The sequence below is a fragment of the Urtica dioica genome, chromosome 4, assembly GCF_054948205.1.
Source record: "Urtica dioica subsp. dioica isolate 48M chromosome 4, U.dioica_male_clone48M_v1_H2, whole genome shotgun sequence".
NCBI lineage: Eukaryota > Viridiplantae > Streptophyta > Magnoliopsida > Rosales > Urticaceae > Urtica > Urtica dioica.
This window is the reverse complement of record NC_142759.1, coordinates 45350899-45362856: the sequence shown is the minus strand read 5'-3', so window position 1 is coordinate 45362856 and position 11958 is coordinate 45350899. Positions and strand designations below refer to the sequence as shown.

Sequence of the window (11958 nt, the reverse complement as noted above, 5' to 3'; positions counted from 1 at the left end):
GTGTTTGAAATGAGGTATATTAATTTAGAGGGGTATTTTTATTCAAAATATTAATATATATATATATATATATATAATAAAAAAAGAGACAATTATACTAGTAATCCAATAGTCCACCCTCATTTAAAAATAGCTCAAGTTTTATTTTATTAGTGAAACAGCTCATAAAGTCGAAGTTAATTAAATTAACTATTTAATTAATTAAATTAAATTAAAAATTTATTTAATTAATTTCGTTCTGATGGATTATTTTCTAATAAAATAAAATTTGGACTAAATTCTTACAACAATTACTTATAATTATTTACTTTGGTCTAGAAAATGAAATTAACAGTTGTCTCTTCTTTTTTTTTTTTTTTTATAAACCGCATGTGACAATGTCCAACGTGATCGTCACTGTCATTGTTATCTAACCAGTCAAGAAACGAAAGAACCCCACAACATATATAAAATTAGGAAATAAAAAATATTATTTTTTTGTGAGGAACGAAATAAGCTCTAGAGTTCGACAGATACACACACGATTTTAAAAGAAATACACAGGAAAAAAAAGGAGAGAGGAACAAATTCGTAAAACAAAAATTGTCATAAATTGTTATGTGGTTTTGTTTAGAGCTTTGGAGAAGAACGAGCTTTTATGGTGTCGGTGAATACGATTCCAGTTCAAGGGTTTCACCTTTTCGATTCGATGAGTAGCGCCGGAGCTAATCCCGAGCTTCCCGCCCTGGCTCCACCGTCCATGGAGGACCAGAGTAAGAAGATCCGAAAGCCCTACACGATTACCAAGTCCAGAGAGAGCTGGACTGACCAAGAGCACGACAAGTTTCTAGAAGCTCTCCAATTGTCAGTCTCTCTCTCTCTCTCTCTCTCACGGCTGTTTCGATTCTTGTTCCGTGTGTGTTTAATATGACTTAGGATTTGGTTTTCTGGTAATTGACTAAGGGATTTGGGATTGCTTAGCCTTTTGGATTGGCTAGAAATTTTTTTCTTGTGTTATGGCTAATCAATGATTTAACCTACGTTTACTTCTAATCACACTAAATACTTGATTAAAAATCACATCAAAATGCAAGTCCTCTGTATAGTTGCTAGATTTCAGGTGTATTGAATTGACTACGGTTTTTTTTTTCTCTTTCTTATTTTGCTGCGAATTGTGTAGATTCGACCGTGACTGGAAGAAAATTGAAGCATTTGTTGGTTCAAAAACAGTTATTCAGGTACTTACTTATTACTGATCATTACAGTGGTTTATTTTTGTTCGATATGTTCAGCATAGGCTCTGGATTTATTGATTGATGTATAAAATATGGTTAAATTGCAACGTAACCATTTTGAAACATGGTTCTTGGAATCTAGCCAACGTTTGTTAAATTTTGCAATCTAGTCATTTACTGAAATTTACGGATATAAAATACCTAATTTACCATTTTTCTTATACTTACTTGATCAAAGCACTAGCCCACGTTTGACCGGTTTGAATTGTATACAGCTAATTAATTTCAGATTTTTTCGCAATTTAATTGGATATTTAGTTAATTTAATAGGAGATTCGGTGATGTAATTAAAAGAGAAAGCTAATATTTATTTATTGAATAAGTCAAAGTCAAACACGTCAACGAATACACGGGATTAGTCATGAACCGTTCAAAATTTGAAAATATATTTGGAAAAAAAAAAAAATGGTTTATTTGATATTATGCGTGTGAATCTAGTAATGCAATAAATGCACAAAATATTTACCATAATTAACAGAAATTAATAAATCAGCGGAGATTAACAAAAATTTACAAACATTTACATTGTATTTGCTTACACGGCTATAATGTTCATTAAAGAAATAAACGTTCAATAACCAACTTTGTCAAATATATAATTTTTTTTAAAATTCGAAATATATACACGTATTTATATTGTATACAACAATTTAATTTCAAATTTTTGAATTCATAATAGGAGATTCGGTGATGTAATTAAAAGGGAAAGGAAATATTTATTGATTGAATAAGTCAAACAGGATAATGAATACACGTAATTACTCATGACCCGTTCAAAATTAGAAAGTAAATTTGGAAAACAAAAATACCGTATTAAATGAAAGGAAAGAAATCGGTTCTACCTGCACATATGTAAATTTATCATAATTAACAGAAATTAACAAAGCAGCGGAGATTAACAAAAATTTACAAACATTTACACTGTATTTGCTTACACGGCAATAATGTTCATTAAAGAAAAAAAACGCTCAATAACCAACTTTGCCAAATATATAATTTTTTAAAAATTCGAAATATATACACGTGTATCAACTTCGAAAATTTTGAATGATCAAACGTGGGCTACAAGTTTTTTAAGCCAAATTCTAGTAGAGGATATTATAGTAATTAACATCTTATATAATTAAGACACGCCATCATTTTTTGCTAGAGTGAAAATTTGGACGAAACGTTGGCTAGATTACAATTTCAACGTTTCAAGTGGCTTAGTTTGACTAATTTTTCTATAAAATATAACACAGAGCGTGTAACTTGCTTGAGAAATTATTCGGTAAAGTTTGACTGAATTGGTATGGTTTTGGTAGGAATGTACCTGAGCTATATCTGGTTCTATACTGAGGCATAATATCTTTAATGTCCCCAAGTTCCATTAAAAAAAAAAAAAAAAAAAAAAAAAAGAGAGAGAGAGAGAGAGAGATTTTTTGCCACTCAACAACTGCATGTGAGTGCTGCTGGCAGAATCTCTTTGCAAATGTTTCTAAATTTTTTCCCATCTCCTAGAGTATCTTATTTGTATACATGTTTGTTTATTTTATATACATGTTTGTTAATTTTAAAGTGTGACCTTGACAGATACGGAGCCATGCCCAGAAGTACTTCTTGAAAGTCCAGAAAAACGGAGCAAGTGAACATGTTCCTCCGCCTCGGCCAAAGAGAAAGGCTGCTCATCCATATCCACACAAAGCCCCTAAAAATGGTGTGTATTGATCGATGTTTGTGTATTTCCCGCAAGTTGTTTATTAGCTTAATTACTGTTGCTAATGAGAGCGTTGATGGCAGGTCCACATGTTACACCCGCTTCTGCATCATTTCAATCTTCTGCTGAACCCGGATATCTCTACAGACCAGATTCATTATCCATTCTTGGAAATCCTGTTACGGGTCCCACATTGCCCTCATGGAGTTTTAATTCAGGACCGCTGGTAAATGTAGCGCAACTGACAAAAGGTTTGGGTTCATATCTGATTGTTTGTTGATTAAGATTTGTCTTATTGGTCCATTGATTTATATTTGCCTCCTTTTCTTGCAATAACTCCGTATTAATGCTGATTTCAGACGACGATTTATTTATGCCGAATAGTTCAAGCCACAGTAGCAGCATTGAAAGCACTCCAAAGATCTTTCCAACAAACGGAACAGTCGATCCTGGGTCTAAATCCAATGAAAAGAGAGGTAAACAATATTCCATTTCTTCTTCTTCGCATTTAAAAAACAAATATACTAAACCTCCCTAACTATTATATATAATTAAGAGAATGACGCCTTTGTTTGTAACACGTATAGCATTTCCTTAGTCATGGTAAGAGCAATCTCTTGTTGGGATGTATAAATACCTCATTTGAGCATTAGTTGTGCTGTCTTTGTTAGTCCTCGGAAATTTTCAACTCACTCCTAGATGGTATGTGATGTATACCAATAGTATTTTTTTTTATCTTTTGTTGGATCCATCTTTGAATGAGTACTTAGCTCTTGGAGTTAGCAGATACCATTACACTGTCAAGGAAGCCAGTGGTGTCAGTATTGTTGTTCCTCATCATTTAAATTATTTTTACGCCTTGCATCTAAAATGGTGTTCATATGTACGAGCAAGCTTTTTTTAACTATATTTGAATACCGAGGGCTGGAATGTTTTACCGTATTCAGTTTCGCTTATTTCCATGTAAACTTCAATATACTCTGGTGACTGACTTCATTAAATGCCTTTGCAGTTGCACCAGATTTTGCTCAAGTGTACAGTTTCATTGGCAGTGTCTTTGACCCTAATGCAACTGGTCACTTGCAGAAACTAAAACAAATGGACTCAATAAATTTGGAAACGGTAGGTCACTTCAATTGTGAAGGCCCTTTTTTCATTATTATTAACTGAGAGGCATGTGTGCTCATATACTTGATAGTAAAGTGATCCGAGTACTAAAGCACTTATTTCACCATGCTTCTTCGCAGGCATTGTTGTTGATGCGGAATCTCACAGTGAACTTGACGAGTCCGGAATTCGAGGATCATGTAAGTTTTACTATTCATATCAGCATCAAACTGTTATCCGTTTACTTTTGAAAATGATTGAAGACGAAGAAACTAATCCTGGACTCTCTCTTTCATTGTGCAATTGCCACAGATAAAGTTGATTTCTTCATACGATGCTGATTCGAAGAGGGGTAAACTAGGCGGAGCATGTGAACTCCCTTTCAAATCGGAGATTCTATCAACTTAGGGATAAAAAGTATGTGAAGCTAGTGTGTTTTACTAACACCAAGGTGCGACAGGATTAGGCATTTTGTAAATATGCTTTGAGCCCATGATCATATGCTGAATAGAATCTTCTCTAGCAAGCAAGCCAACTTCCATTTTTGTGTTTTATGTATATAATATAGTGTTATTGCTCTCTCTTCTTTAGGGTGGTTTTTTTAAGCAAGTAACATAGGCGTGTTTTTTTGGCCTCGAGTTCTTGCAGAGGCTATCTTGTATAGAGGGTGTGAGTGCAATGTCTAAGGAGTGTTTTAGATTTGGTTGTATGTAATATATGGAATACTGTATAAGGTTTTTGCTGCGTGGACCGTAGCGAGCCAGATTACGGATAAAATAATAATTTGGTAATATATGGCTATAATTTTTTTGTTGGTTTTTCTAAACCATGCTGGAGAAGTGCCTATATAGACAATGGTTTGAAAGCACTACTGGCTGTCACTCTTTGAACATGTGTGGTGTTTTATGAACGAAAACACTCTAGCCGCTTAAATATATAATATTCAAATTAACGTCTACCAACAGATTATACAAACAGTTTCAATCGTCACTCAGCCAAGTAGAATAACAATTTCAAATAACGAGCTTATCATCAGGATGAGATCCTTTCAAAATCGAAGGAAAAACGAAGGACAGTTCTCTATCGAAGTTCAAATAGCGACAAGGGCACTATTATTTTCTCGTCGGGAATACCTATCCCCAACAAGAGGAATATTTACAATAAGATCATCACCGCTATATATTGTGCTGGTATACAATGCATAGCAGAGAAAATACTGCAAAACCCGTTTTAAGAGCATTTAAAAAGAACAGAAATGGGAATTGCGAGAAAGGGTGAAAAAGAAATCCATTAATTACACTACAACGCCCACCGGTCATGAGAGAGAGAGAGAGAGAGAGAGAGAGAGAGATAGAGAGAGAGAGAGAGAGAGAGCTCATATCATACCACCTCTACATCCCAAGGCCCAAAAGGGAAAGAGAAAGCAAGTAAGATTCGATAAGGTATGAGTTGAATTACAGTGTATGAACAAGCACAAGCTCACCTAAACCCAAAACCCATGTCAAGCTCATGACCGTACATCCTTTGACTCTGGCCCCCGGAAGTCATTGGCCGAATCTGCTTCGGGTTTGAGCGAAGTTCCATCTCGATGAGCCTCTGAAGTGCCTCTGGGTGATGCCCACTTCCCCCGCCCACATCATGAGCTGCCAAACAGAACACACATTCAACCCCTATTCAGCCACATCCAAACACAATAAACCGACTATTTACCTGGTGGAGACATTCCAAGGCCGGGGAAGTTGGGATGAGCAGACATCGGCGAGCTCCGGTTGGGCGGCGATGGACCGTGGATCATATTCTGCGGGAAATTGCCTTGCTGCATCTGCATTTGTTGCAACATAGCATGAGGAATCGGCTGATCGAAGCCGGAGCTCGGGTGACGGAACGGGGGACGAAGCATCTGGGACTTCATGATTGCCGCACGGGAATCCATATGAGGCAACTGAGTACCCATGTTGTTATGGTGCTGCTGAGCAAAAGGCGGTGGGATGTTCGGGTTTTGATACGGATGACCGGGTTCTCTCATCCCCCAACGGAACGGGATTTCTTGACCTCCCTTCATCGATCGTTCATCTCTAAACCCACTGTTGAAGGCTCCGAGCTTCTCCGCAAAGTCCATCTGTGCATTTGAAGATTGCGGAAAATCTCCGGGAGCGTTGCTAGCGGCCATCAAGCTACCTTCTTCGGGGAGACCGACATCTGTCTGCGCATTGAACCCAACAATTTTGGGCCCATAGCTGGTTCTAAGCTGAGATGAGTTCACTCCAGCTTGAAGATTATCAAATTTTAACCACGGCTCTTCTATTCTACTATCCACGCTGGTTTGCTTCCTTATAGCACCGCCATTGAGAACTCCAGAGCTGAATTCAGATTCGTGGTTATTATTTGCAGCTGAAAAGGGAAATCCACGAGGCTCGGAGACATCGGGCTGTGAAGAGCCGAGAGGTCCCCTTTGGCTGGAAACTGGAGCTCCAACGGATTGCAATTCCTTCATGAAAGCTGATCCAAAGAGTGTCTCGAGAGTGAGATTATTTGCCGAGTCGGTAGTACTTTTCACTTCAGCCTCTCTTGTATTCTGAACAACGCCGATACTTGGTTCTTCGAAAACACTAACATTGCCCGCGTACGAGGAGCCTATATTTGAGAATGATTCTGTTTCTTTCAAGCTCGGTCCCTTTTGTAATAAAGAGAGAAGGTGCTGGGACGCTAGATTATCGGTACTAGATTTTGGTTGCTTGGACTTTCCATTGGGGTTAGTCCAGCTCTGAACTGGTGGCTGTGAAATTGGAACATCTACACTAACTTCTGACAGCATCGACTGTTCTAGATCTTCACAGGTAAAGACCCCAGAAAGTGGCTCTCGTTTATTTTCCCTGTTCAACTTGTCAAAACTACCAACTTTAGCGGATTCAATGGAGAGCATTTCTCCACTTCCAGAGTTTGGGAACACGAGGCTCGGTGAACTCTTCTGACTTTTATTACCAGATACTCGGTTTCCACCTTTTTCGCCAGCTATCAGCGAGAGCAATTCATTTGGCTCCCCATATGCATGATTGTTGCCCGGTTTCTTGTCTGTGATAAAATGATATGCCAATGCTTCAGTTATAACGATATAAGTTTGAGAGTATAAAGACTTCATCAGAAATAAACCTTCTTCTTTAAACCAGCAAGCAAACTTTGAAGACTGGAAGTCTTGCGTCTCGTCCGCTTGAGTCTCGTGATGCTGACAATCAAATTGAATAAAATAAATAAAGTTGTCAATCTTGGGCCAAACGATAAATGACGCGTAGCCAGGAAAAAACATTGACGGCTAAAAGTAAACAAAGATACAACAAGTAGATACAAAACTATAGATATTTGAAATACCAGAACAGCAGAGGAGCCAGTGTCATTCAATGCTAATGAATTGGTAAAGAGCTTGCTCAGTATTGAAGTTGAACGATCTTGATTGGAGTCGCCCAAATTTGAAGGCGAAATTACTTTCTCGACAATAAGCTCCACAACTTCACTGCTCCTTGAAGCTTCAAAGGCTAACGGAATATTAGTTTTGTCATATAAAATGCTACCAATATTTTAGAAACGTCTAAAGCATGTGATATATCAAGACACTTACCCCTCTGGTCATTGATCGAAGCATGACTACTCGTATTTTGCTGTTTCCTAAAACCTATCTCTGGAGTTAATCGATTCTCCTCGTGATCATGAGCATGAGAATTTCTTTTCCCCAGTATAAGGTGACTATCCCCACTTTCACCTTTTCCAACCTATAAAGAACCAAAAGGAGCACTATTTGAAAAGTAGGATCAACGAAAACATATTGCCAACGATCAAATCTAATTCTACGACTGTAAAGACTATTTTTTATACACATGTTACAGACCTCGCGAATTAACATAAAAGACAACATGTAATCCTATTCTACAGCCTAACTAATCTGCAACTTCTTTTCTGCTTAAGGTTAATTGTTCAATGTTTCTTAACTCAGATAATCTTAGTTGGGGTAGACCATGGTGAATTCTACTAAAGCATATTAGTCGTGGTTTAATGTTTTTTTAGATACAAGCATGTTGCAGTCAAATAGAAAGATAAACAGGTACTTTTCTTCATTATAACTCATGACTAGTCAAAATTACTTTTTTCAAACAGATGTTAACGCCAGCCAAAAGGGTTATAGCTAACAGAGTTCTGGATGTGTTGACTTACCTCTTCAGTGTGGGAATGGGCTAGAGATTTTGCTACAGTACTTCGGTCCACAGCTGTACTGGTAAAACCTGGGGGTACAAGTGGTCTGGCTGCAGGAGTGTGTGATGGAGCAGAATATTTCTCCGCATCATTATCTTTAGCAGTGGGTACTGCGTGATCTTCAGCCTCGCTGCCTCGGTTCAGAGATCTGTTCTCATTTTTGGACTCCTCCACGAGGGTTGAAATGTCAAAGTCAACCCTCTTCTCTGGTTGAAATGTTTTATGTTGTTCCTTCCGCATCGATTCAAAAGAAGCTAAAAGGGAAATTTTAAAATGTTACCAGCCCATCAACAGAAGCTTAAAACTGATTCAGTCAAAGACTACCATGAATCTAAGACAAATGAACAACCTCTTCTTTTTCTTTCCTCTTCTACACGCTCCTCATCAGTACACTCGGAAGAGCCAAATGTTTCGTTATTGAATGCATCAGTATCCCTCCGAGAGTGGGGTACCGCCTGTCAAAACAGAATTAGAATCATGCACATAAAGAGAGATCTATGCCGATGAAATTTACAAGATTACTTTTTTCCATTCTACTCATTAGAGTAGAAAAAATCAAACTGGAGCTAGGACATTGGGCAAAACTCACATCGGAATATTTAATAAATAGGGATCATTTCACCAACTTCAGAGAACATAACATACCTTGTATGGGCGAGGGGGCTGATATGGTTCGGTGCTTCGGTTGAGCTGGTACTGCTCATTTGGTCTGCCCTTTGGTGCTGATGGACCAGCAGCAAAACCAGATGGTCTTGGGAAGGAACCACTGCCGAGAAGCCCATCATGCTCAGGAACCTGCCAAGACCGTCGAGGTTGATTTCCATATCGCTTTGATGAATCTGCAAATTGTTATGGTGTTACATTTTTAAGTATAGCTCATTTATTTTAATGAAACATTTTAGAAACGTAAACAATTTAGACATGATCTAACTGGTTACACAAGACTAAAAGGTCTTCCAACATATTTTATATAATGGAATATTCCAAGATGAAATATATTCCATCATAATCAGTAATGACTCTGACTTCATAATTCCTCAAATAAGAAAACCAACTAAAGGATCAAGAAAGAGAGAAGTTAGCATAAGAAAATGTCATCAAGAAAGTAACAAGATACACAAAAGGCTTTATATCAACTCCATTTCTATGAGGTTGTTCAGACCAACATAATCTTCTAACAGAACAAGTAGTATTTTCCAAAATCACAATTTTTAAGACTATTTTGCTTTGATGCATGAAGTTGTAGTCTTTAGGATTACTGAATCTAATTTAATTTTTAACTAAAAAGCTATATAGACCATGAATCTTGTGAACAAGCATTCAAACAAACCAAAGGGTTTGAGATACTATACGACTGGCTATTTGAATTAATTACAAGATAATAAAAAATAAATATATACAAAAGAGGTTGAGCCTTTGTTCCTATATTTGGGAATTGTGCCATGATTATTTGACGCTAATTGGAAGCTGAATAAATGTCGTTTAAACCATCGCATGCTTTGTCAAATTAGTCAAAGCTACTATTGACGCCAAACCAGATCACAAAATTCTTTTGAAAACAACTACAATAGTATTAAACTGTGATCATTCCTAATACATTAGCCAGGCAGGTCACTCCCGGTGATCAGAAGAAACTATGCAACTCTTTCACAAGAATAATTTCCATGCTACCACAAAGGAAGGAGCAAAAGATAACTGTATAACATAATTTAGCATTCCCATGGAAGTATGACTAAACCACTGATATTCCCCGGATAATTTTCTATAGTCTAAAACCTCACCTGGATCCCAGTCAGATTGAGTGTCGCTATCTCTGTCGGTTCGTCCAGAAGAACGAGTGTCCCATCTTCCTTGGATTCCCCGAGAATAGCCAGATGAATCGCCTCTAGTGGGAGGGGATGACCCGTACTCATTACGCCTCAAACTATTCAACGGCAAACCACCAGAAGGTCTCTGCCTATCTTGAATTAATTCCCCCAGATGTTCACTGGTTTATAAAACCAACAAGTATAAGACCAAAACATGCAAGGGTTAACAGACCAGAGCAGCAAATTACATCCCACGCAATCCTTAACTAAGTGACAAACAACCAAAACTTAATTAAAAAAAAATAATAATCAGAGATCTTACTTTGCCTGATCGAACCCACTTGGAAACTTCTTGCAAGCATCTGAATCCTTAAATGACATCAGAAAATCTCTGGAATATGATATTTTTGGCCCCCTGCAGCGTTGAAACAAAAAGAAAAACATTCCAATTCAATACTCAGATGCTAAAACCAGGTCAAGCAATATAACTATAAGCTCAAAGAATGTATATTACTTCCGGGCTATGTCGTTGATTTCAGAAACATCCTCCGGTAAGTGCTTTTCTTCTTCAGTCGAGCTCATTTTGCAAGCTCTTGTAAACGGCTAACGTTAAGCTACGAATTCCCAATATAAACCACAGACACCAACTTTAATTAACTCGAAGCTCGAGTTGAATACATAAGAAAGAGTCCAAAAAAACTAGGTGTATCTGTATCTAATCAACCCGAACGCTTCTATACCTAAATATGTGCTCATAACCATCTTTTTTTTTAACGTACACAAAATTGAGAACGAAGAAAAAAAAAATCAGCTCGTTAGCAACACGGTAACACCGAACCACAAATCCAAACGAATTCCTAATCGCGACCAAACTGAACCATATTGACAGACAACCCCGAACCCTAAAGTCAATATAATTCCATTTCGCGATCCAGAATCGTCTAACAAAAAGCACTCGAAAGTAGAAACTCAAACTCTCAAAAACCGCTTAGCATTAAAAAACTCGCCGAAATTAAGAAATCTGAAGCAGATATTTACATCCACAAACTCAACTTTTCCTACAAATCTAAACTCATAAAATCATGGTCGAATTCTCTAAACGATCTTATTTTCTCTTGAGATAGTCTTCTGGTCGGAAAATCTAACAATTCTAGGGTTTGCTCATCCTTCTTCTAATCTGAAAGAACTTCGGGAAAAATGAAGGTGGATCCAAATGTCGCCGAGACAGAGTGAGCGAGAGAAAGAATCGGGGTTTGAGTTTCAACGAATTAGCGATAGAGAGAGAGAGAGAGGAAGTTTCTTAATCTCTGTTCTCTGCAATCGAATTTGTGATAGAGAGGGGAAGTTTCAACGAGGAAAAGAACAAGATGAGAGAGAATCGAGAGATAGAGAAAGAGGTTTTGTGTGTGCCTGGTCCGGAAAAATGCATTCGCTGAAGATGAATAATAATAGTGATGGTAATTATACGTATACGGGTCAACAAAAATGTTGAAAATGTCTTTTTTATTTCTTTTTCGTGAAATTTTGAAATATTGTCATTAATTTTGCTGATCATCTTACTTACGATAGAAATAAGTCTTCAAAATAAAATTAAAAAAAACTTACCGATAAGTCTTAAAAATGGCCGATAAAAAAATTGTGCTGTTTTGAATAATAGTCAAATTGGTTCAACAATATTAAGAGACTAATCCATGTTTCATTTTATTAACTAAATAATCAAACTTTAATAGACTACTTAAACTACCCCTATTATCCACAACTTCCCTTGATCATAACTCATTCTCTCTCACCGCCGCCCCAAACCTCTTCGACGACGACGACTCCACCACAT

The 11958-nt window shown here is 37.2% G+C and overlaps 2 protein-coding genes across 3 annotated transcripts; one reads left to right on the top strand and one right to left on the bottom strand.

Moving 5' to 3' along the window:
* Positions 1-389: 389 nt before the first annotated feature.
* On the top strand, positions 390-4903 carry LOC149401639 (Homeodomain-like superfamily protein). Its single transcript, XM_089612916.1, has 8 exons — positions 390-843; positions 1160-1217; positions 2847-2970; positions 3054-3221; positions 3330-3446; positions 3983-4092; positions 4218-4277; positions 4390-4903. Exons 1-8 carry the CDS (start codon positions 638-640, stop codon positions 4483-4485), a joined length of 939 nt encoding a protein of 312 aa, XP_089469042.1. The 5' UTR covers positions 390-637; the 3' UTR covers positions 4486-4903.
* A 200-nt stretch (positions 4904-5103) lies between these two features.
* Positions 5104-11585, bottom strand: LOC149401638 (chorismate synthase). Of its 2 annotated transcripts, none has more exons than XM_089612914.1 (11): positions 10642-11585; positions 10450-10542; positions 10101-10306; positions 8965-9158; positions 8669-8774; positions 8281-8573; positions 7691-7841; positions 7444-7607; positions 7228-7300; positions 5788-7149; positions 5104-5720 (listed from the first exon to the last, which is right to left on the bottom strand). In XM_089612914.1, exons 1-11 carry the CDS (start codon positions 10707-10709, stop codon positions 5557-5559), a joined length of 2874 nt encoding a protein of 957 aa, XP_089469040.1. In that variant the 5' UTR covers positions 10710-11585; the 3' UTR covers positions 5104-5556. The 2 variants fall into 2 exon arrangements, with proteins under 2 accessions (XP_089469040.1, XP_089469041.1); XM_089612915.1 differs by having other exon boundaries at positions 7444-7598.
* Positions 11586-11958: the final 373 nt, after the last annotated feature.

Bases quoted from the DNA above. Each gene is read 5' to 3' on its own strand.
- LOC149401639 (XM_089612916.1), top strand. From the start codon at position 638: ATGGTGTCGGTGAATACGATTCCAGTTCAAGGGTTTCACCTTTTCGAT. The intron at 1,218-2,846 runs GTACTTACTTAT...TGACCTTGACAG, and splicing joins GTTCAAAAACAGTTATTCAG to ATACGGAGCCATGCCCAGAA. The intron at 3,447-3,982 runs GTAAACAATATT...ATGCCTTTGCAG, and splicing joins TAAATCCAATGAAAAGAGAG to TTGCACCAGATTTTGCTCAA.
- LOC149401638 (XM_089612914.1), bottom strand. From the start codon at position 10,709: ATGAGCTCGACTGAAGAAGAAAAGCACTTACCGGAGGATGTTTCTGAA. The intron at 7,301-7,443 runs GTATTTCAAATA...TTTGATTGTCAG, and splicing joins CTGGCTCCTCTGCTGTTCTG to CATCACGAGACTCAAGCGGA. The intron at 7,150-7,227 runs GTTTATTTCTGA...ATTTTATCACAG, and splicing joins TTGCTGGTTTAAAGAAGAAG to ACAAGAAACCGGGCAACAAT.